Source organism: Trichomonas vaginalis, chromosome II (assembly GCF_026262505.1).
Source record: "Trichomonas vaginalis G3 chromosome II, whole genome shotgun sequence".
Lineage (NCBI taxonomy): Eukaryota > Parabasalia > Trichomonadida > Trichomonadidae > Trichomonas > Trichomonas vaginalis.
This window is the reverse complement of record NC_067204.1, coordinates 11,054,522-11,077,105: the sequence shown is the minus strand read 5'-3', so window position 1 is coordinate 11,077,105 and position 22,584 is coordinate 11,054,522. Positions and strand designations below refer to the sequence as shown.

The window sequence follows — 22,584 nt, the reverse complement described above, 5'->3', positions numbered from 1 at the left end:
TGTATTATCTAAATTATATTAATAAAATAATAATTTTGTGTGTTATAAGTTTATTTTTATAAATTGCATTCAAAAAAATGGAAAAGACAAAGTGGGATCTGCCAAATGAAATCAGATTTATAATTACGGCATATCTGAATATTCTATGGCAAAAGACAGCAGACCAAGTTTGCAAAGATGTTGCACATTAGGTAAAAAAAATTATTATTAAAATGGAGAGAATTGGTTTAAATCCAAAAAGCTCGAAGACAGAAAACTCCTCCGCCTTTATGAACAGATTTGTTACCAACCATTCACGAAATAAAGCTAGTACAATCTAGGTATAAAAAAGTTTAAGATTTTACATACATGTGACACAGTTTCATTTCACATATGCTTAATTAATACGAAAAAGAGAATCTTTTCAATTTTCGGCGCAGATCCAGAAAAATTGATGAACATCCAAATCAGTATGTTTCCAATACGCTAAATCAGCAATTGCATTACTGATTTAAAAAAGCTTCAAAGAAGAGACAAATGGTAACCAAGCATACTTATCAATTTTATGCCTTAATCGATGACAGCATCTCGTTTTTGTAATTATTACGAAATTACTTTTCCCGAATAATTAAACAATGAAATCAACTTTAAAAGCTTTACAAAATGCTATCGACTCTATCAAACATTATTCCATACGAGACTTTTGACACGATAATGGATGCGATTCTTACAGGAAAGGACTTCAAAAAAGGCCGTTCTTCAAGTAAATGGCATTCAAGCACCAATCGGACAGAACCTTATCACACCACGTTAAATGGTAAAATAGAACGTTTTTTGCAAACAATCTTTTCGGCTCGCCCAGATTTTATATCGCAATAGAGAATTTTTACTCACGTCAATTAGAAGAATACACACCAGTATTGGGTTCATACAGCTCTTTAATAGATCTTTTTCGGGTGGCAAAACCTATCCAAATCAATTTGGGACAGGGTCCTAAAATGGACAAAGGACTTAAACCCAAATCCTGAGTTGCGAACAATACACCAGCCTCGTAACTAAAAATAAAGTAAAAATACGAATAAACATTTTATTATAATCTTAAATAATTTTTTTATTCATAAAGTAATACGATATATAAGCTAACTATGTAGGATATTCTGAATGCTGAGAGTTTTAAGAACTTTAAATTACGTTATAGAAAAAAATTCATTTTAATATTTTTGTAACATTTTTTAAATTATAGATAGTTAGATTTTGTAGGGGAAGGTAAGATTCTTTGTGGTAATAATGGTCGTTGAACATTAAAAATGAATGTAAGATTTGTGGAGAATTGATAAATTTGCCATAGTGTTAGATTCAGATAGGCAGCATATTGGGAGGGGCTCCAGTGATTGTGGTCATAATGTTTTTAAGGTGCTTAATTGGGAATGTAGAAAAGAAAAATTTGTTTGCAGATAACATCTATTGCAAAAAAGTTTTTTAAAATATGATGTATGAATAATGAAGTATGATTGGTATCAGATTTGCGGTCTGTATAAATGTAGATTGAACAATTGTTAATGAAAGTTCAAAAAACTTTGGGTGCAATCAGATTCTGATTGCCACCCAAGTTTTTGAACTTCTGGTATAAGGAATTGTTTGGCTATGATGCTACTGAATCATGAATTCAGCTACATCATAGGCACAATTCACTTCCCAAACAACCCGAAATTTTGTCTGCATTCCACACTAAATTTTATTAATTTTATTCTAAACTTTTATCCTCGTCTACAATGTAATCATCAATAATTATCTCTTGTTTCTATTTCACTATTATATATATATATATTTATATTGATTTGATTAAAAAATACATAAATTAATAAATCATTTACTCAAATATATCAAATTTTATTTTTATATATAAAGATAGACTACTTTTATAAAAAAAATACCCTATATATTTTTGCAATGTATAAACTATGTTTTTGCGCATGTAAACTTTTCACTTTTGTCGAAGTTGACGTGAAACCGAATTTTTCATGACAAAAGGAAATCTTGCGTTGGTAGAGGATAAGAAATTGTATTTACATGACATCAAATAGTTTCTGATATCTGCTAATTTGAGTTGGAACCTTCAAAAGAACATAACCAGACTCTTCTCCGAAAAAGTCTTTAACATGATTTTCTTAAAATTGTTTCACTTGTAATAATATAAAATTATTCTTTTTTCGAAATGGCATTTTTGGGACTTGATAAACATTAAATCTGCCTTTAATATAAATATTCATTCGATTTGATATGGCAAAAAGCAGTGATGAAATTCTGATTGAAAGTTATATTGTTTTGGAATTGAATACTTGTTAGAGACTCACAATTTCCAAATGCTTTATCTCCAATATAACTTACATACCCTAGAATTGGTTTATACTTATATAATGATGTGCATTCAAAATACTCTCATTATTAATTTTGGCTATCTTCAAAGGCAATTGTAATTACTGCTTAAAGATTTGCATTGATTTAAATACGCCACTCCATTGGGTTTACACTATACTGGAATTGTAAATACTTGTTAACGCATTGGCATGAGTAAATGCATAATTTTGAAATAGTTTGTTATTCTATCTGAAAATGTAATATTTGTTAATGATATGCCAATATTGAAATGTATAAGACTTAATTTCATTTATTATTCTGAAGAAATGTAAATATTTATCAAATTTTGACAAGAAGAAAATGCATAAATCTAAAACATCATTTACAATTTTGCGGCGAATTATTATACTTATTAATAGATGTACAAAATTTAAATGCATATGCACCAATATATTTTTGTTCTATCTGGAATTTTAATACTTTCTTACAAGATGAACAATTTTGAAATGTCCGGATTGAATATTTCTATGGTTTCCTGGCATTTTAATACTTGTCAACCAGAAATCACAATATGAAAATTGCATCCTTTCCAATTTCTTTGACTTTAGTATCAATTTTGAATTGACAAAATTTTTGATACATAAGAAAAGCATTTCTTCTGAAATATTGTAACATAACTCGCAAAACAGTATTATGCGCCGGAATTAGCTTCAACAACTTTAATAATGTTGAATTATCTGTTCTTGTAATAAAAGAAAAAAAGATTTAAGTTTAATCACTTGTAAAATCATTGCATTTTCTTGAATCAATCTTATATTTTCTAATTTTTGACAGGCAATAAAAATACGAAGAACGATATCTGGTTCTTTTTTGGAATGAAAATTATGAGTAAGATTTGTGCTTTTCAAAGATTCTTGATTTAATTTTTGGTAAGCTAGGGAATTCGATGAAATTATTTATTATTGTTAAGCCACTAAAGTAAATACGCCAAGCCCAGAAATTAAGATATACAGAATCGGTAAATCTAATGATGTTAGATTTGGATGCGTAAGAAAGCAGATTATTCCAATTCTTTCAAGATTTGGGGATATATACTGTTTTCAAGTTTTTGCAGTTTTCAAAGACATGCGCATTGATAATTCTTAAGCACTTGCATTCAACGAGATCTGCCTTTTTCAAGAGCTGTATTCTTAAAACTATATTCTTCCAATTTTTTGCAATTTGACTATTTTTGTCGAATCTTAAGTGATTTATTGAATCTTTACCATTTCTTTAAAATGCATAATTATCTGGTTTTCCAATTTTTATTTCTGTAACTTGTTTTGAGGATGAATACTTCTCCCCTAGAATTCTGTTGAACATCAGTGGACAACTTGATTGTTATGTCATATTCAGATGTTTACACCACTAATGCCGAAAAAAATGATAATAAAAAAACACGAGGAGATTTCTGTAAAAAAAATAACACAGTATCGCACTGTTTGTGCACAAAATGAAAAACCGATGAATTTTACCATTTTAATTTGAATAATATAATATAAGTAATTTGTAATATGCATGGTTTTATCTTCTTAATTAGTAAAATTACATTGCCCGCCAAAATCAATTTTTTACTTGAAAAAAAGTGGATAATAGGCATTGACTCCAAGCCTGCCAGCATTGTTTTTGGATTCATTGTCTATCACTAAGGATGAAATCCTTAGTGGCTTCCAGATCTTTTTGAAAGAGCAGAAATTAAATACCACGACAGACCATCAGTTCTCCGCATGTGGAAGAAATCAGTCAAGAACTTGGAAGAGACACCTTTACCATGATTTGCCTGATTAGAACAATACAGATTCGCATTCTCTAATTCTTATTTCAGTTAAATATTTTTTATTTTTTATATTTCTATTTTATAATAAAAAAACTCATAATTATTTATTTAATTATTTTTTGATTAACGAATCAAGTTTTCTGACTTCTGCACTTTAATCATTCAGGCAATTTGTAATATATTCCTTCAATTGCAATATATTCAACCATTGAATTCGCCAGAATCTAATATATATAAGGCTGAAAACTTAGTAATACATCAGCGTGTTTATAGTGTTTTCATTGTCAAAAATTTCATTTTTCTCATTTATAACTCTTGAAGTAAATTAACTTAAAGGATATTTCTTGCCTGAAAGTTGTTCTTACTAACACTACTTATGGACACCACAGTGTATTACAGTATCGATTTTATATAAATACACCTTTTACAAATCACAAATTGAGCAAAATATGGGAGAATGTAGGCAAAAAAATTGATTTTTCTCATTTTTAACCGCAGCTATATTTTAAATTATGAATCATTTATTCTTTGAAACTTGCTTTGTGCACAAGTGTAACGTTTAATGGCACAATCTTGCTTGTTGTAATGCATGAAATTATCGGTTCACCTTCACTTTCTGGACACTTTACATATCGGATGTATTATCTAGAATTATATTATAAATAATAATTTTGTGTTTTTAATAAGTTTATTTGTATAAATTGATTTCAAAAACAAATGGATAAGACAAGAAGTGGATCTGCCAAATGAAAATCAGATTTATATTACGCGCATATTTGAATATTCTATAATGGCAAAAGACAGCAGCCAACAGTTTGCAAAAGATTTGCACAATGGTAGAAAAAATTATTATTAAAATGGCAATGAACTTGGTTTAAATCAAAAAGCTCGGAAGACCAAGAACTCCTCTTAGAACAGATTTGTTACCAACCATTCACGAAATAAAAGCCTAAGTACAATCTAGGTTATAAAAAAGTTTTAGAGGAGACATACACTGATGACACAGTTTCATTTCACGATATTGCTTAAATTATACGAAAAAGAGCAATCTTTTCAAATTTCGGCGAAAGATCCAGAAAAAATTGAATGAACATCAATTCAGCGTATGTTTCCCAATACGCTAAATCAGCATGGAAATACTGATTTAAAAAAGCTTCAAAGAAGAGAAAATCGCGTACAAGCATACTTATTCAGGTGTGTTACATTGCCTTTATCGATGACAGATCTCGTTTTTTTGTTTTATTACGAAATTCTTCCGATAAAACAATGAATCAATTCAAAAAGCTTTAAACAAATGCTATCGCTCCTATCAAAATTATTCCAATGTATGTAAAGTGTCAGAAGTGAAGTGAACCGAATTTTCATGCATTACAACGCAAGATTTTCCAATTAAACGTTACACTTTGCACAAGCAATTTCGAAGATAAATGATTCATAATTTCAAATATAGCTGCGGTAAAAATGAGAAAATCAATTTTTTTCCTACATCTCCCCATATTTTGCTCAATTTGTGATTTGTAAAAGTGTATTATATAAAATCTACTGTAATACACTGTGAGTTTCCATAGTAGTTTAGTAAGAACAACTTCAGGAAGAAATATCTTAAGTTAATTTACTTCAAAGAGTTATAATGAGAAAAATGAAATTTTTGACAATAACACTATAACACGCTGATGTATTACTAAGTTTCAGCCTTAATATATTAGATTCTGCTGAATTCAATGGTTGAATATTTGCAATTGAAGAGAATATATTAGCAAATGCTGAATGATAAAGTGCAGAAGTCAGAAAACTTGATTCGTTAATCAAAAATAATTAAATAAATAATATGATTTTTTTTATTATAAAATAGAAATATAAAAAATAAAAAATATTTAACTGAAATAAGAATTAGAGAATGCGAATCTGTATTGTTCTAATTCAGGCAAATCATGGTAAAGGTGTCTCTTCCAGAAGTTCTTGACTGATTCTTCCAACATGCTGGAGAACTGATGTCTGTCGTGGTATTTAATTTCTGCTTCTTCAAAAAGATCTGGAAGCCACTTAGGATATTCATCCTTAGTGATAGAAATGAATCCAAACAATGCTGCAGCTGGAGTCAATGCCTATTATCCACTTTTTTTTCAATAAAAAATTGATTTTGGCGGGCAATGTAATTTTACTAATTAGAAGATAAAACATGCATTACAAATACTTATATATTATGATTATCAAATTAAAATGGGAAAATTCATCGGTTTTTCATTTTGTCCACAAAAGTGCGATACTGTTTATTTTTTTACAGAAATCTCCTCGTGTTTTTTTATTATCATTTTTGTTCGGGCATTAGTGGTGTACATCTAGAATATGAACATAACAATCAAGTTGTCACTGGATGTTCAACAGATTCTAGGGGAGAAGTATTCATCCCTCAACAAGTTACAGAAATAAAAATTGGAAAACCAGATAATTATGCATTTAAGAAATGTAAAGATTCAATAACATCACTTAGATTCGACAAAAATAGTCAAATTGCAAAAATTGGAGAATATAGTTTTAAGAATACAGCTCTTGAAAAAGCAGATCTCGGTGAATGCAAAGTGCTTAAGATTATCAATGCGCATGTCTTTGAAAACTGCAAAAACTTGAAAACAGTTATACTTCCACCAAATCTTGAAAGAATTGGAATATCTTGCTTTTCTTACGATCCAAATCTAACATCATTAGATTTACCGGATTCTGTATATCTTATTTCTGGCTTGGCGTTTTACTTTAGTGGCTTAACAATAATAAATATTTCATCGAATTCTAGCTTACAAAAATTAAATCAAGAATGCTTTAAAAGCACAAATCTTACTTCAATTTTCATTCCAAAAAATGTAACAGATATCGGTTCTTCGGTATTTTTATGCTGTCAAAATTTAGAAAATATAACAGTTGATCAAGAAAATGCAAATTTTACAAGTGATACTAAATCTCTTTATACAAGAACAGATAATTCAACATTAATTAAAGTTGTTGAAGCATATTCCGGCGCATATACTGTTGCGAGTTATGTTACAACTATTTCAGAAGAATGCTTTTCTTATTGTACAAAAATTTTGTCAATTCAAATTGATGATAAAGTCAAAGAAATTGGAAAGGATGCATTTTCATATTGTGATTCTTTGACAAGTATTAAAATGCCAGGAAACATAGAAATAATTCAATCCGGTACATTTCAAAATTGTTCATCTTTAAGAAGTATTAAAATTCCAGATAGTACAAAAATTATTGGTGCATATGCATTTAAATTTTGTAAATCATTAATAAGTATAATAATTCCGCAAAATGTAAATGATGTTTTAGATTATGCATTTTCTTCTTGTTCAAATTTGATAAATATTACATTTCTCGGAATAATAAATGAAATTAAGTCTTATACATTTCAATATTGCATATCATTAACAAATATTACATTTTCAGATAGAATAACAACTATTCAAAATTATGCATTTTACTCATGCCAATCGTTAACAAGTATTACAATTCCAGATAGTGTAAACACAATTGGAGTTGGCGTATTTAAATCATGCAAGTCTTTAAGCAGTATTACAATTCCTTTGAAGATAGCCAAAATTAATAATGAAGTATTTTATGAATGCACATCATTAATAAGTATAACAATTCTAGGGTATGTAAGTTATATTGGAGATAAAGCATTTGGAAATTGTGAGTCTCTAACAAGTATTACATTCCAAAACAATATAACTTCAATCAGAATTTCATCCACTGCTTTTTCCGATATTCCAAATCGAATGAATATTTATATTAAAGGCAGATTTAATGTTTATCAAGGTCCAAAAAATGCATTTCGAAAAAGAAGTAATTTATATATTACAAGTGAAACAATTTTAAGAAAATCATGTAAAGACTTTTTCGGAGAAGAGTCTGTTTATGTTCATTTTGAAGGTTCAACTCAAATTACAGATACAGAAACTATTGATGTCATTAAATACATTTCTTATCCTCTACCAACGCAAGATTTTCCTTTTGTGCATGAAAATTCGGTTCACTTCACTTCTGACAAAAGTGACAAGTTTACATGGCAAAAATAGTTTACATGGCAAAAATATATAGGGTATTTTTTTTTAAAAGTAGTTATCTTTATATATAAAAATAAAACTTTTGATATATTTGAGTAAATGATTTATTAATTTATTTATTTTTTTAAATCAAATCATATAAATATATATATATATAATAGTGAAATAGAACAAGAGATAATTATTGATGATTAAATTGTAGACGAGGATAAAAGTTTAGATAAATTAATAAAATTAGTGTGGAATCAGACAAATTTCGGGTTGTTTGGGAAGGAATTGTTGGCTATGATGTACTGATTCATGATCAGTACATCATAGCCAACAATTCCTTATACAAAGTTCAAAAACTTGGGTGCAATCAGAACTGATTGCACCCAAGTTTTTGAACTTTCCATTAACAATTGTTCAATCACATTTATACAACCCAAATCTATACCAATCATACTCTTATTCATACATCATATTTTAAAAACTTTTTTGCAATATGATGTTATTGCAACAAATTTTTTTCTTTTCTACTTCCAATTAGCACCTTAAAAACATTAGACACAATCACTGGCTCATATGCTCCTATTCTGAATCTAACACTATGCAAATTTATACAATTTCTCCACAAATCTTACATTCATTTTAATTTCAACGACCATTATTACCACAAAGAATCTTACCTTCCCCTACAAAATCTAACTATCTATCAATTTAAAAAATGTTACAAAATATTAAATGAATTTTTTTTCTATACGTAATTTAAAGTTCTTAAACTCTCAGCATCAGAATATCCTTACATAGCTTAGCTATATATCGTATTACTTTATGAATAAAAAAATTATTTAAATTATAATAAAATGTTTATTCGTATTTTTACTTTATTTTTAGTTACGAGGCTGTATTTCGAACTCAGGATTTGGGTTTAAGTCCTTTGTCCATTTAGGACCCTGGTCCCAAATTGATTTTGGAGTAGGTTTTCCACCGAAAAGATCTTTAAGAGCTGTATGAACCCATACTGTGTTGTATTCTTCTATTGCGTGAGGTAAAAATTCTCTTATTTCGATAAAATCTGGGCGAGCCGAAAAGATTGTTTGCCAAAAACGTTCTATTTTACCATTTAACTGTGGTGTGTAAGGTTCTGTCCGATGGTGTTGAATGCCATTTACTTGAAGAACGTTTTTGAAGTCCTTTCCTGTAAATTCGCATCCATTATCTGTCAAAAGTTCGTATGGAATAATTTTGATAGAGTCGATAGCATTTTGTAAAGCTTTTGAAGTTGATTTCATTGTTTTATCGGGAAGAATTTCGTAATAAATACAAAAACGAGATCTGTCATCGATAAAGGCAATTAAATGATAAGTATGCTTGGTACCATTTGTCTCTTCTTTGAAGCTTTTTAAATCAGTATGCCATTGCTGATTTACGTATTGGGAAACATACTGATTTGGATGTTCATCAATTTTTTCTGGATCTCGCCGAAATTTGAAAAGATTCTCTTTTTCGTATAATTTAAGCATATCGTGAAATGAAACTGTGTCATCATGTATGTAACTCTCTAAAACTTTTTTATAACCTAGATTGTACTTAGCTTTTATTTCGTGAATGGTTGGTAACAAATCTGTTCTAAGAGGAGTTTCTGGTCTTCCGAGCTTTTTTGGATTTAAACCAAGTTCTTGCCATTTTAATAATAATTTTTTTCTACCTATGTGCAAATCTTTTGCAACTTGGTCTGCTGTCTTTTTGCCAATAGAATATTCAAGATATGCCGTAATATAAATCTGATTTTCATTTGGCAGATCCACTTCTTGTCTTTCCATTTTTTTTGAATCAATTTATACAAATAAACTTATAAAACACAAAATTATTATTTTATAATATAATTCTTAGATAATACATCCGATATGTAAAGTGTCAGAAGTGAAGTGAACCGAATTTTCATGCATTACAACGCAAGATTTTCCAATTAAACGTTACACTTTGCACAAGCAATTTCGAAGATAAATGATTCATAATTTCAAATATAGCTGCGGTAAAAATGAGAAAATCAATTTTTTTCCTACATCTCCCCATATTTTGCTCAATTTGTGATTTGTAAAAGTGTATTATATAAAATCTACTGTAATACACTGTGAGTTTCCATAGTAGTTTAGTAAGAACAACTTCAGGAAGAAATATCTTAAGTTAATTTACTTCAAAGAGTTATAATGAGAAAAATGAAATTTTTGACAATAACACTATAACACGCTGATGTATTACTAAGTTTCAGCCTTAATATATTAGATTCTGCTGAATTCAATGGTTGAATATTTGCAATTGAAGAGAATATATTAGCAAATGCTGAATGATAAAGTGCAGAAGTCAGAAAACTTGATTCGTTAATCAAAAATAATTAAATAAATAATATGATTTTTTTTATTATAAAATAGAAATATAAAAAATAAAAAATATTTAACTGAAATAAGAATTAGAGAATGCGAATCTGTATTGTTCTAATTCAGGCAAATCATGGTAAAGGTGTCTCTTCCAGAAGTTCTTGACTGATTCTTCCAACATGCTGGAGAACTGATGTCTGTCGTGGTATTTAATTTCTGCTTCTTCAAAAAGATCTGGAAGCCACTTAGGATATTCATCCTTAGTGATAGAAATGAATCCAAACAATGCTGCAGCTGGAGTCAATGCCTATTATCCACTTTTTTTTCAATAAAAAATTGATTTTGGCGGGCAATGTAATTTTACTAATTAGAAGATAAAACATGCATTACAAATACTTATATATTATGATTATCAAATTAAAATGGGAAAATTCATCGGTTTTTCATTTTGTCCACAAAAGTGCGATACTGTTTATTTTTTTACAGAAATCTCCTCGTGTTTTTTTATTATCATTTTTGTTCGGGCATTAGTGGTGTACATCTAGAATATGAACATAACAATCAAGTTGTCACTGGATGTTCAACAGATTCTAGGGGAGAAGTATTCATCCCTCAACAAGTTACAGAAATAAAAATTGGAAAACCAGATAATTATGCATTTAAGAAATGTAAAGATTCAATAACATCACTTAGATTCGACAAAAATAGTCAAATTGCAAAAATTGGAGAATATAGTTTTAAGAATACAGCTCTTGAAAAAGCAGATCTCGGTGAATGCAAAGTGCTTAAGATTATCAATGCGCATGTCTTTGAAAACTGCAAAAACTTGAAAACAGTTATACTTCCACCAAATCTTGAAAGAATTGGAATATCTTGCTTTTCTTACGATCCAAATCTAACATCATTAGATTTACCGGATTCTGTATATCTTATTTCTGGCTTGGCGTTTTACTTTAGTGGCTTAACAATAATAAATATTTCATCGAATTCTAGCTTACAAAAATTAAATCAAGAATGCTTTAAAAGCACAAATCTTACTTCAATTTTCATTCCAAAAAATGTAACAGATATCGGTTCTTCGGTATTTTTATGCTGTCAAAATTTAGAAAATATAACAGTTGATCAAGAAAATGCAAATTTTACAAGTGATACTAAATCTCTTTATACAAGAACAGATAATTCAACATTAATTAAAGTTGTTGAAGCATATTCCGGCGCATATACTGTTGCGAGTTATGTTACAACTATTTCAGAAGAATGCTTTTCTTATTGTACAAAAATTTTGTCAATTCAAATTGATGATAAAGTCAAAGAAATTGGAAAGGATGCATTTTCATATTGTGATTCTTTGACAAGTATTAAAATGCCAGGAAACATAGAAATAATTCAATCCGGTACATTTCAAAATTGTTCATCTTTAAGAAGTATTAAAATTCCAGATAGTACAAAAATTATTGGTGCATATGCATTTAAATTTTGTAAATCATTAATAAGTATAATAATTCCGCAAAATGTAAATGATGTTTTAGATTATGCATTTTCTTCTTGTTCAAATTTGATAAATATTACATTTCTCGGAATAATAAATGAAATTAAGTCTTATACATTTCAATATTGCATATCATTAACAAATATTACATTTTCAGATAGAATAACAACTATTCAAAATTATGCATTTTACTCATGCCAATCGTTAACAAGTATTACAATTCCAGATAGTGTAAACACAATTGGAGTTGGCGTATTTAAATCATGCAAGTCTTTAAGCAGTATTACAATTCCTTTGAAGATAGCCAAAATTAATAATGAAGTATTTTATGAATGCACATCATTAATAAGTATAACAATTCTAGGGTATGTAAGTTATATTGGAGATAAAGCATTTGGAAATTGTGAGTCTCTAACAAGTATTACATTCCAAAACAATATAACTTCAATCAGAATTTCATCCACTGCTTTTTCCGATATTCCAAATCGAATGAATATTTATATTAAAGGCAGATTTAATGTTTATCAAGGTCCAAAAAATGCATTTCGAAAAAGAAGTAATTTATATATTACAAGTGAAACAATTTTAAGAAAATCATGTAAAGACTTTTTCGGAGAAGAGTCTGTTTATGTTCATTTTGAAGGTTCAACTCAAATTACAGATACAGAAACTATTGATGTCATTAAATACATTTCTTATCCTCTACCAACGCAAGATTTTCCTTTTGTGCATGAAAATTCGGTTCACTTCACTTCTGACAAAAGTGACAAGTTTACATGGCAAAAATAGTTTACATGGCAAAAATATATAGGGTATTTTTTTTTAAAAGTAGTTATCTTTATATATAAAAATAAAACTTTTGATATATTTGAGTAAATGATTTATTAATTTATTTATTTTTTTAAATCAAATCATATAAATATATATATATATAATAGTGAAATAGAACAAGAGATAATTATTGATGATTAAATTGTAGACGAGGATAAAAGTTTAGATAAATTAATAAAATTAGTGTGGAATCAGACAAATTTCGGGTTGTTTGGGAAGGAATTGTTGGCTATGATGTACTGATTCATGATCAGTACATCATAGCCAACAATTCCTTATACAAAGTTCAAAAACTTGGGTGCAATCAGTTCTGATTGCACCCAAGTTTTTGAACTTTCCATTAACAATTGTTCAATCACATTTATACAACCCAAATCTATACCAATCATACTCTTATTCATACATCATATTTTAAAAACTTTTTTGCAATATGATGTTATTGCAACAAATTTTTTTCTTTTCTACTTCCAATTAGCACCTTAAAAACATTAGACACAATCACTGGCTCATATGCTCCTATTCTGAATCTAACACTATGCAAATTTATACAATTTCTCCACAAATCTTACATTCATTTTAATTTCAACGACCATTATTACCACAAAGAATCTTACCTTCCCCTACAAAATCTAACTATCTATCAATTTAAAAATGTTACAAAATATTAAATGAATTTTTTTTCTATACGTAATTTAAAGTTCTTAAACTCTCAGCATCAGAATATCCTTACATAGCTTAGCTATATATCGTATTACTTTATGAATAAAAAAATTATTTAAATTATAATAAAATGTTTATTCGTATTTTTACTTTATTTTTAGTTACGAGGCTGTATTTCGAACTCAGGATTTGGGTTTAAGTCCTTTGTCCATTTAGGACCCTGGTCCCAAATTGATTTTGGAGTAGGTTTTCCACCGAAAAGATCTTTAAGAGCTGTATGAACCCATACTGTGTTGTATTCTTCTATTGCGTGAGGTAAAAATTCTCTTATTTCGATAAAATCTGGGCGAGCCGAAAAGATTGTTTGCCAAAAACGTTCTATTTTACCATTTAACTGTGGTGTGTAAGGTTCTGTCCGATGGTGTTGAATGCCATTTACTTGAAGAACGTTTTTGAAGTCCTTTCCTGTAAATTCGCATCCATTATCTGTCAAAAGTTCGTATGGAATAATTTTGATAGAGTCGATAGCATTTTGTAAAGCTTTTGAAGTTGATTTCATTGTTTTATCGGGAAGAATTTCGTAATAAATACAAAAACGAGATCTGTCATCGATAAAGGCAATTAAATGATAAGTATGCTTGGTACCATTTGTCTCTTCTTTGAAGCTTTTTAAATCAGTATGCCATTGCTGATTTACGTATTGGGAAACATACTGATTTGGATGTTCATCAATTTTTTCTGGATCTCGCCGAAATTTGAAAAGATTCTCTTTTCGTATAATTTAAGCATATCGTGAAATGAAACTGTGTCATCATGTATGTAACTCTCTAAAACTTTTTTATAACCTAGATTGTACTTAGCTTTTATTTCGTGAATGGTTGGTAACAAATCTGTTCTAAGAGGAGTTTCTGGTCTTCCGAGCTTTTTTGGATTTAAACCAAGTTCTTGCCATTTTAATAATAATTTTTTTCTACCTATGTGCAAATCTTTTGCAACTTGGTCTGCTGTCTTTTTGCCAATAGAATATTCAAGATATGCCGTAATATAAATCTGATTTTCATTTGGCAGATCCACTTCTTGTCTTTCCATTTTTTTTGAATCAATTTATACAAATAAACTTATAAAACACAAAATTATTATTTTATAATATAATTCTTAGATAATACATCCGATATGTAAAGTGTCAGAAGTGAAGTGAACCGAATTTTCATGCATTACAACGCAAGATTTTCCAATTAAACGTTACACTTTGCACAAGCAATTTCGAAGATAAATGATTCATAATTTCAAATATAGCTGCGGTAAAAATGAGAAAATCAATTTTTTTCCTACATCTCCCCATATTTTGCTCAATTTGTGATTTGTAAAAGTGTATTATATAAAATCTACTGTAATACACTGTGAGTTTCCATAGTAGTTTAGTAAGAACAACTTCAGGAAGAAATATCTTAAGTTAATTTACTTCAAAGAGTTATAATGAGAAAAATGAAATTTTTGACAATAACACTATAACACGCTGATGTATTACTAAGTTTCAGCCTTAATATATTAGATTCTGCTGAATTCAATGGTTGAATATTTGCAATTGAAGAGAATATATTAGCAAATGCTGAATGATAAAGTGCAGAAGTCAGAAAACTTGATTCGTTAATCAAAAATAATTAAATAAATAATATGATTTTTTTTATTATAAAATAGAAATATAAAAAATAAAAAATATTTAACTGAAATAAGAATTAGAGAATGCGAATCTGTATTGTTCTAATTCAGGCAAATCATGGTAAAGGTGTCTCTTCCAGAAGTTCTTGACTGATTCTTCCAACATGCTGGAGAACTGATGTCTGTCGTGGTATTTAATTTCTGCTTCTTCAAAAAGATCTGGAAGCCACTTAGGATATTCATCCTTAGTGATAGAAATGAATCCAAACAATGCTGCAGCTGGAGTCAATGCCTATTATCCACTTTTTTTTCAATAAAAAATTGATTTTGGCGGGCAATGTAATTTTACTAATTAGAAGATAAAACATGCATTACAAATACTTATATATTATGATTATCAAATTAAAATGGGAAAATTCATCGGTTTTTCATTTTGTCCACAAAAGTGCGATACTGTTTATTTTTTTACAGAAATCTCCTCGTGTTTTTTTATTATCATTTTTGTTCGGGCATTAGTGGTGTACATCTAGAATATGAACATAACAATCAAGTTGTCACTGGATGTTCAACAGATTCTAGGGGAGAAGTATTCATCCCTCAACAAGTTACAGAAATAAAAATTGGAAAACCAGATAATTATGCATTTAAGAAATGTAAAGATTCAATAACATCACTTAGATTCGACAAAAATAGTCAAATTGCAAAAATTGGAGAATATAGTTTTAAGAATACAGCTCTTGAAAAAGCAGATCTCGGTGAATGCAAAGTGCTTAAGATTATCAATGCGCATGTCTTTGAAAACTGCAAAAACTTGAAAACAGTTATACTTCCACCAAATCTTGAAAGAATTGGAATATCTTGCTTTTCTTACGATCCAAATCTAACATCATTAGATTTACCGGATTCTGTATATCTTATTTCTGGCTTGGCGTTTTACTTTAGTGGCTTAACAATAATAAATATTTCATCGAATTCTAGCTTACAAAAATTAAATCAAGAATGCTTTAAAAGCACAAATCTTACTTCAATTTTCATTCCAAAAAATGTAACAGATATCGGTTCTTCGGTATTTTTATGCTGTCAAAATTTAGAAAATATAACAGTTGATCAAGAAAATGCAAATTTTACAAGTGATACTAAATCTCTTTATACAAGAACAGATAATTCAACATTAATTAAAGTTGTTGAAGCATATTCCGGCGCATATACTGTTGCGAGTTATGTTACAACTATTTCAGAAGAATGCTTTTCTTATTGTACAAAAATTTTGTCAATTCAAATTGATGATAAAGTCAAAGAAATTGGAAAGGATGCATTTTCATATTGTGATTCTTTGACAAGTATTAAAATGCCAGGAAACATAGAAATAATTCAATCCGGTACATTTCAAAATTGTTCATCTTTAAGAAGTATTAAAATTCCAGATAGTACAAAAATTATTGGTGCATATGCATTTAAATTTTGTAAATCATTAATAAGTATAATAATTCCGCAAAATGTAAATGATGTTTTAGATTATGCATTTTCTTCTTGTTCAAATTTGATAAATATTACATTTCTCGGAATAATAAATGAAATTAAGTCTTATACATTTCAATATTGCATATCATTAACAAATATTACATTTTCAGATAGAATAACAACTATTCAAAATTATGCATTTTACTCATGCCAATCGTTAACAAGTATTACAATTCCAGATAGTGTAAACACAATTGGAGTTGGCGTATTTAAATCATGCAAGTCTTTAAGCAGTATTACAATTCCTTTGAAGATAGCCAAAATTAATAATGAAGTATTTTATGAATGCACATCATTAATAAGTATAACAATTCTAGGGTATGTAAGTTATATTGGAGATAAAGCATTTGGAAATTGTGAGTCTCTAACAAGTATTACATTCCAAAACAATATAACTTCAATCAGAATTTCATCCACTGCTTTTTCCGATATTCCAAATCGAATGAATATTTATATTAAAGGCAGATTTAATGTTTATCAAGGTCCAAAAAATGCATTTCGAAAAAGAAGTAATTTATATATTACAAGTGAAACAATTTTAAGAAAATCATGTAAAGACTTTTTCGGAGAAGAGTCTGTTTATGTTCATTTTGAAGGTTCAACTCAAATTACAGATACAGAAACTATTGATGTCATTAAATACATTTCTTATCCTCTACCAACGCAAGATTTTCCTTTTGTGCATGAAAATTCGGTTCACTTCACTTCTGACAAAAGTGACAAGTTTACATGGCAAAAATAGTTTACATGGCAAAAATATATAGGGTATTTTTTTTTAAAAGTAGTTATCTTTATATATAAAAATAAAACTTTTGATATATTTGAGTAAATGATTTATTAATTTATTTATTTATTTTTTTAAATCAAATCATATAAATATATATATATATAATAGTGAAATAGAACAAGAGATAATTATTGATGATTAAATTGTAGACGAGGATAAAAGTTTAGATAAATTAATAAAATTAGTGTGGAATCAGACAAATTTCGGGTTGTTTGGGAAGGAATTGTTGGCTATGATGTACTGATTCATGATCAGTACATCATAGCCAACAATTCCTTATACAAAGTTCAAAAACTTGGGTGCAATCAGTTCTGATTGCACCCAAGTTTTTGAACTTTCTCGAGGGAATGGAAGGGTAAGAGGTATATATTCATAATGTATACCTCTTACCCTTCCATTCCTTCGCAAACAGCGGGAAACTTTGTCTGAATGTTAAACTATTCAGACAAAGTTTCCCGCTGTTTGCGAAGGAATTGTTGGCTATGATGTACTGATCATGAATCAGTACATCATAGCCAACAATTCCTTATACAAAGTTCAAAAACTTGGGTGCAATCAGTTCTGATTGCACCCAAGTTTTTGAACTTTCCATTAACAATTGTTCAATCACATTTATACAACCCAAATCTATACCAATCATACTCTTATTCATACATCATATTTTAAAAACTTTTTTGCAATATGATGTTATTGCAACAAATTTTTTTCTTTTCTACTTCCAATTAGCACCTTAAAAACATTAGACACAATCACTGGCTCATATGCTCCTATTCTGAATCTAACACTATGCAAATTTATACAATTTCTCCACAAAATCTTACATTCATTTTAATTTCAACGACCATTATTACCACAAAGAATCTTACCTTCCCCTACAAAATCTAACTATCTATCAATTTAAAAAATGTTACAAAATATTAAATGAATTTTTTTTCTATACGTAATTTAAAGTTCTTAAACTCTCAGCATCAGAATATCCTTACATAGCTTAGCTATATATCGTATTACTTTATGAATAAAAAAATTATTTAAATTATAATAAAATGTTTATTCGTATTTTTACTTTATTTTTAGTTACGAGGCTGTATTTCGAACTCAGGATTTGGGTTTAAGTCCTTTGTCCATTTAGGACCCTGGTCCCAAATTGATTTTGGAGTAGGTTTTCCACCGAAAAGATCTTTAAGAGCTGTATGAACCATACTGTGTTGTATTCTTCTATTGCGTGAGGTAAAAATTCTCTTATTTCGATAAAATCTGGGCGAGCCGAAAAGATTGTTTGCCAAAAACGTTCTATTTTACCATTTAACTGTGGTGTGTAAGGTTCTGTCCGATGGTGTTGAATGCCATTTACTTGAAGAACGTTTTTGAAGTCCTTTCCTGTAAATTCGCATCCATTATCTGTCAAAAGTTCGTATGGAATAATTTTGATAGAGTCGATAGCATTTTGTAAAGCTTTTGAAGTTGATTTCATTGTTTTATCGGGAAGAATTTCGTAATAAATACAAAAACGAGATCTGTCATCGATAAAGGCAATTAAATGATAAGTATGCTTGGTACCATTTGTCTCTTCTTTGAAGCTTTTTAAATCAGTATGCCATTGCTGATTTACGTATTGGGAAACATACTGATTTGGATGTTCATCAATTTTTTCTGGATCTCGCCGAAATTTGAAAAGATTCTCTTTTTCGTATAATTTAAGCATATCGTGAAATGAAACTGTGTCATCATGTATGTAACTCTCTAAAACTTTTTTATAACCTAGATTGTACTTAGCTTTTATTTCGTGAATGGTTGGTAACAAATCTGTTCTAAGAGGAGTTTCTGGTCTTCCGAGCTTTTTTGGATTTAAACCAAGTTCTTGCCATTTTAATAATAATTTTTTTCTACCTATGTGCAAATCTTTTGCAACTTGGTCTGCTGTCTTTTTGCCAATAGAATATTCAAGATATGCCGTAATATAAATCTGATTTTCATTTGGCAGATCCACTTCTTGTCTTTCCATTTTTTTTGAATCAATTTATACAAATAAACTTATAAAACACAAAATTATTATTTTATAATATAATTCTTAGATAATACATCCGATATGTAAAGTGTCAGAAGTGAAGTGAACCGAATTTTCATGCATTACAACGCAAGATTTTCCAATTAAACGTTACACTTTGCACAAGCAATTTCGAAGATAAATGATTCATAATTTCAAATATAGCTGCGGTAAAAATGAGAAAATCAATTTTTTTCCTACATCTCCCCATATTTTGCTCAATTTGTGATTTGTAAAAGTGTATTATATAAAATCTACTGTAATACACTGTGAGTTTCCATAGTAGTTTAGTAAGAACAACTTCAGGAAGAAATATCTTAAGTTAATTTACTTCAAAGAGTTATAATGAGAAAAATGAAATTTTTGACAATAACACTATAACACGCTGATGTATTACTAAGTTTCAGCCTTAATATATTAGATTCTGCTGAATTCAATGGTTGAATATTTGCAATTGAAGAGAATATATTAGCAAATGCTGAATGATAAAGTGCAGAAGTCAGAAAACTTGATTCGTTAATCAAAAATAATTAAATAAATAATATGATTTTTTTTATTATAAAATAGAAATATAAAAAATAAAAAATATTTAACTGAAATAAGAATTAGAGAATGCGAATCTGTATTGTTCTAATTCAGGCAAATCATGGTAAAGGTGTCTCTTCCAGAAGTTCTTGACTGATTCTTCCAACATGCTGGAGAACTGATGTCTGTCGTGGTATTTAATTTCTGCTTCTTCAAAAAGATCTGGAAGCCACTTAGGATATTCATCCTTAGTGATAGAAATGAATCCAAACAATGCTGCAGCTGGAGTCAATGCCTATTATCCACTTTTTTTTCAATAAAAAATTGATTTTGGCGGGCAATGTAATTTTACTAATTAGAAGATAAAACATGCATTACAAATACTTATATATTATGATTATCAAATTAAAATGGGAAAATTCATCGGTTTTTCATTTTGTCCACAAAAGTGCGATACTGTTTATTTTTTTACAGAAATCTCCTCGTGTTTTTTTATTATCATTTTTGTTCGGGCATTAGTGGTGTACATCTAGAATATGAACATAACAATCAAGTTGTCACTGGATGTTCAACAGATTCTAGGGGAGAAGTATTCATCCCTCAACAAGTTACAGAAATAAAAATTGGAAAACCAGATAATTATGCATTTAAGAAATGTAAAGATTCAATAACATCACTTAGATTCGACAAAAATAGTCAAATTGCAAAAATTGGAGAATATAGTTTTAAGAATACAGCTCTTGAAAAAGCAGATCTCGGTGAATGCAAAGTGCTTAAGATTATCAATGCGCATGTCTTTGAAAACTGCAAAAACTTGAAAACAGTTATACTTCCACCAAATCTTGAAAGAATTGGAATATCTTGCTTTTCTTACGATCCAAATCTAACATCATTAGATTTACCGGATTCTGTATATCTTATTTCTGGCTTGGCGTTTTACTTTAGTGGCTTAACAATAATAAATATTTCATCGAATTCTAGCTTACAAAAATTAAATCAAGAATGCTTTAAAAGCACAAATCTTACTTCAATTTTCATTCCAAAAAATGTAACAGATATCGGTTCTTCGGTATTTTTATGCTGTCAAAATTTAGAAAATATAACAGTTGATCAAGAAAATGCAAATTTTACAAGTGATACTAAATCTCTTTATACAAGAACAGATAATTCAACATTAATTAAAGTTGTTGAAGCATATTCCGGCGCATATACTGTTGCGAGTTATGTTACAACTATTTCAGAAGAATGCTTTTCTTATTGTACAAAAATTTTGTCAATTCAAATTGATGATAAAGTCAAAGAAATTGGAAAGGATGCATTTTCATATTGTGATTCTTTGACAAGTATTAAAATGCCAGGAAACATAGAAATAATTCAATCCGGTACATTTCAAAATTGTTCATCTTTAAGAAGTATTAAAATTCCAGATAGTACAAAAATTATTGGTGCATATGCATTTAAATTTTGTAAATCATTAATAAGTATAATAATTCCGCAAAATGTAAATGATGTTTTAGATTATGCATTTTCTTCTTGTTCAAATTTGATAAATATTACATTTCTCGGAATAATAAATGAAATTAAGTCTTATACATTTCAATATTGCATATCATTAACAAATATTACATTTTCAGATAGAATAACAACTATTCAAAATTATGCATTTTACTCATGCCAATCGTTAACAAGTATTACAATTCCAGATAGTGTAAACACAATTGGAGTTGGCGTATTTAAATCATGCAAGTCTTTAAGCAGTATTACAATTCCTTTGAAGATAGCCAAAATTAATAATGAAGTATTTTATGAATGCACATCATTAATAAGTATAACAATTCTAGGGTATGTAAGTTATATTGGAGATAAAGCATTTGGAAATTGTGAGTCTCTAACAAGTATTACATTCCAAAACAATATAACTTCAATCAGAATTTCATCCACTGCTTTTTCCGATATTCCAAATCGAATGAATATTTATATTAAAGGCAGATTTAATGTTTATCAAGGTCCAAAAAATGCATTTCGAAAAAGAAGTAATTTATATATTACAAGTGAAACAATTTTAAGAAAATCATGTAAAGACTTTTTCGGAGAAGAGTCTGTTTATGTTCATTTTGAAGGTTCAACTCAAATTACAGATACAGAAACTATTGATGTCATTAAATACATTTCTTATCCTCTACCAACGCAAGATTTTCCTTTTGTGCATGAAAATTCGGTTCACTTCACTTCTGACAAAAGTGACAAGTTTACATGGCAAAAATAGTTTACATGGCAAAATATATAGGGTATTTTTTTTTAAAAGTAGTTATCTTTATATATAAAAATAAAACTTTTGATATATTTGAGTAAATGATTTATTAATTTATTTATTTATTTTTTTAAATCAAATCATATAAATATATATATATAATAGTGAAATAGAACAAGAGATAATTATTGATGATTAAATTGTAGACGAGGATAAAAGTTTAGATAAATTAATAAAATT

At 28.5% G+C, this 22,584-nt stretch overlaps 5 protein-coding genes across 5 annotated transcripts, besides 13 other annotated features; all 5 read right to left on the bottom strand.

Annotated features, from left to right (window-relative positions):
• Nucleotides 1-77: 77 nt before the first annotated feature.
• Nucleotides 78-1,034: a mobile genetic element.
• Nucleotides 1,035-6,027: 4,993 nt separating this feature from the next.
• Nucleotides 6,028-6,255, bottom strand: TVAGG3_0524670 (uncharacterized protein; the record flags this gene model as incomplete). The annotated part of the gene is made up of 1 exon (XM_051237366.1): nucleotides 6,028-6,255. The coding sequence occupies one exon, from the start codon at nucleotides 6,253-6,255 to the stop codon at nucleotides 6,028-6,030; it is 228 nt and encodes a 75-aa protein (XP_051095190.1).
• A 2,207-nt stretch (nucleotides 6,256-8,462) lies between these two features.
• Nucleotides 8,463-8,623: a mobile genetic element.
• Nucleotides 8,624-9,047: 424 nt separating this feature from the next.
• Nucleotides 9,048-9,092: a mobile genetic element.
• Nucleotide 9,093: 1 nt separating this feature from the next.
• Nucleotides 9,094-10,022: a mobile genetic element.
• An 18-nt stretch (nucleotides 10,023-10,040) lies between these two features.
• Nucleotides 10,041-10,085: a mobile genetic element.
• A 568-nt stretch (nucleotides 10,086-10,653) lies between these two features.
• TVAGG3_0524620 (uncharacterized protein) lies at nucleotides 10,654-10,881 on the bottom strand (the record flags this gene model as incomplete). The annotated part of the gene is made up of 1 exon (XM_051237365.1): nucleotides 10,654-10,881. The coding sequence occupies one exon, from the start codon at nucleotides 10,879-10,881 to the stop codon at nucleotides 10,654-10,656; it is 228 nt and encodes a 75-aa protein (XP_051095189.1).
• A 2,207-nt stretch (nucleotides 10,882-13,088) lies between these two features.
• Nucleotides 13,089-13,249: a mobile genetic element.
• A 423-nt stretch (nucleotides 13,250-13,672) lies between these two features.
• Nucleotides 13,673-13,717: a mobile genetic element.
• A 1-nt stretch (nucleotide 13,718) lies between these two features.
• Nucleotides 13,719-14,646: a mobile genetic element.
• An 18-nt stretch (nucleotides 14,647-14,664) lies between these two features.
• Nucleotides 14,665-14,709: a mobile genetic element.
• A 568-nt stretch (nucleotides 14,710-15,277) lies between these two features.
• Nucleotides 15,278-15,505, bottom strand: TVAGG3_0524570 (uncharacterized protein; the record flags this gene model as incomplete). The annotated part of the gene is made up of 1 exon (XM_051237364.1): nucleotides 15,278-15,505. The coding sequence occupies one exon, from the start codon at nucleotides 15,503-15,505 to the stop codon at nucleotides 15,278-15,280; it is 228 nt and encodes a 75-aa protein (XP_051095188.1).
• Nucleotides 15,506-17,716: 2,211 nt separating this feature from the next.
• Nucleotides 17,717-18,127: a mobile genetic element.
• Nucleotides 18,128-18,552: 425 nt separating this feature from the next.
• Nucleotides 18,553-18,597: a mobile genetic element.
• Nucleotide 18,598: 1 nt separating this feature from the next.
• Nucleotides 18,599-19,526: a mobile genetic element.
• Nucleotides 18,945-19,526, bottom strand: TVAGG3_0524540 (uncharacterized protein; the record flags this gene model as incomplete). The annotated part of the gene is made up of 1 exon (XM_051237363.1): nucleotides 18,945-19,526. A coding segment is annotated over one exon (582 nt), but the record flags the coding sequence as incomplete, so codon positions are not given.
• Nucleotides 19,527-19,544: 18 nt separating this feature from the next.
• Nucleotides 19,545-19,589: a mobile genetic element.
• Nucleotides 19,590-20,157: 568 nt separating this feature from the next.
• On the bottom strand, nucleotides 20,158-20,385 carry TVAGG3_0524510 (uncharacterized protein; the record flags this gene model as incomplete). Its single annotated transcript, XM_051237362.1, has 1 exon — nucleotides 20,158-20,385. One exon carries the CDS (start codon nucleotides 20,383-20,385, stop codon nucleotides 20,158-20,160), a length of 228 nt encoding a protein of 75 aa, XP_051095186.1.
• Nucleotides 20,386-22,584: the final 2,199 nt, after the last annotated feature.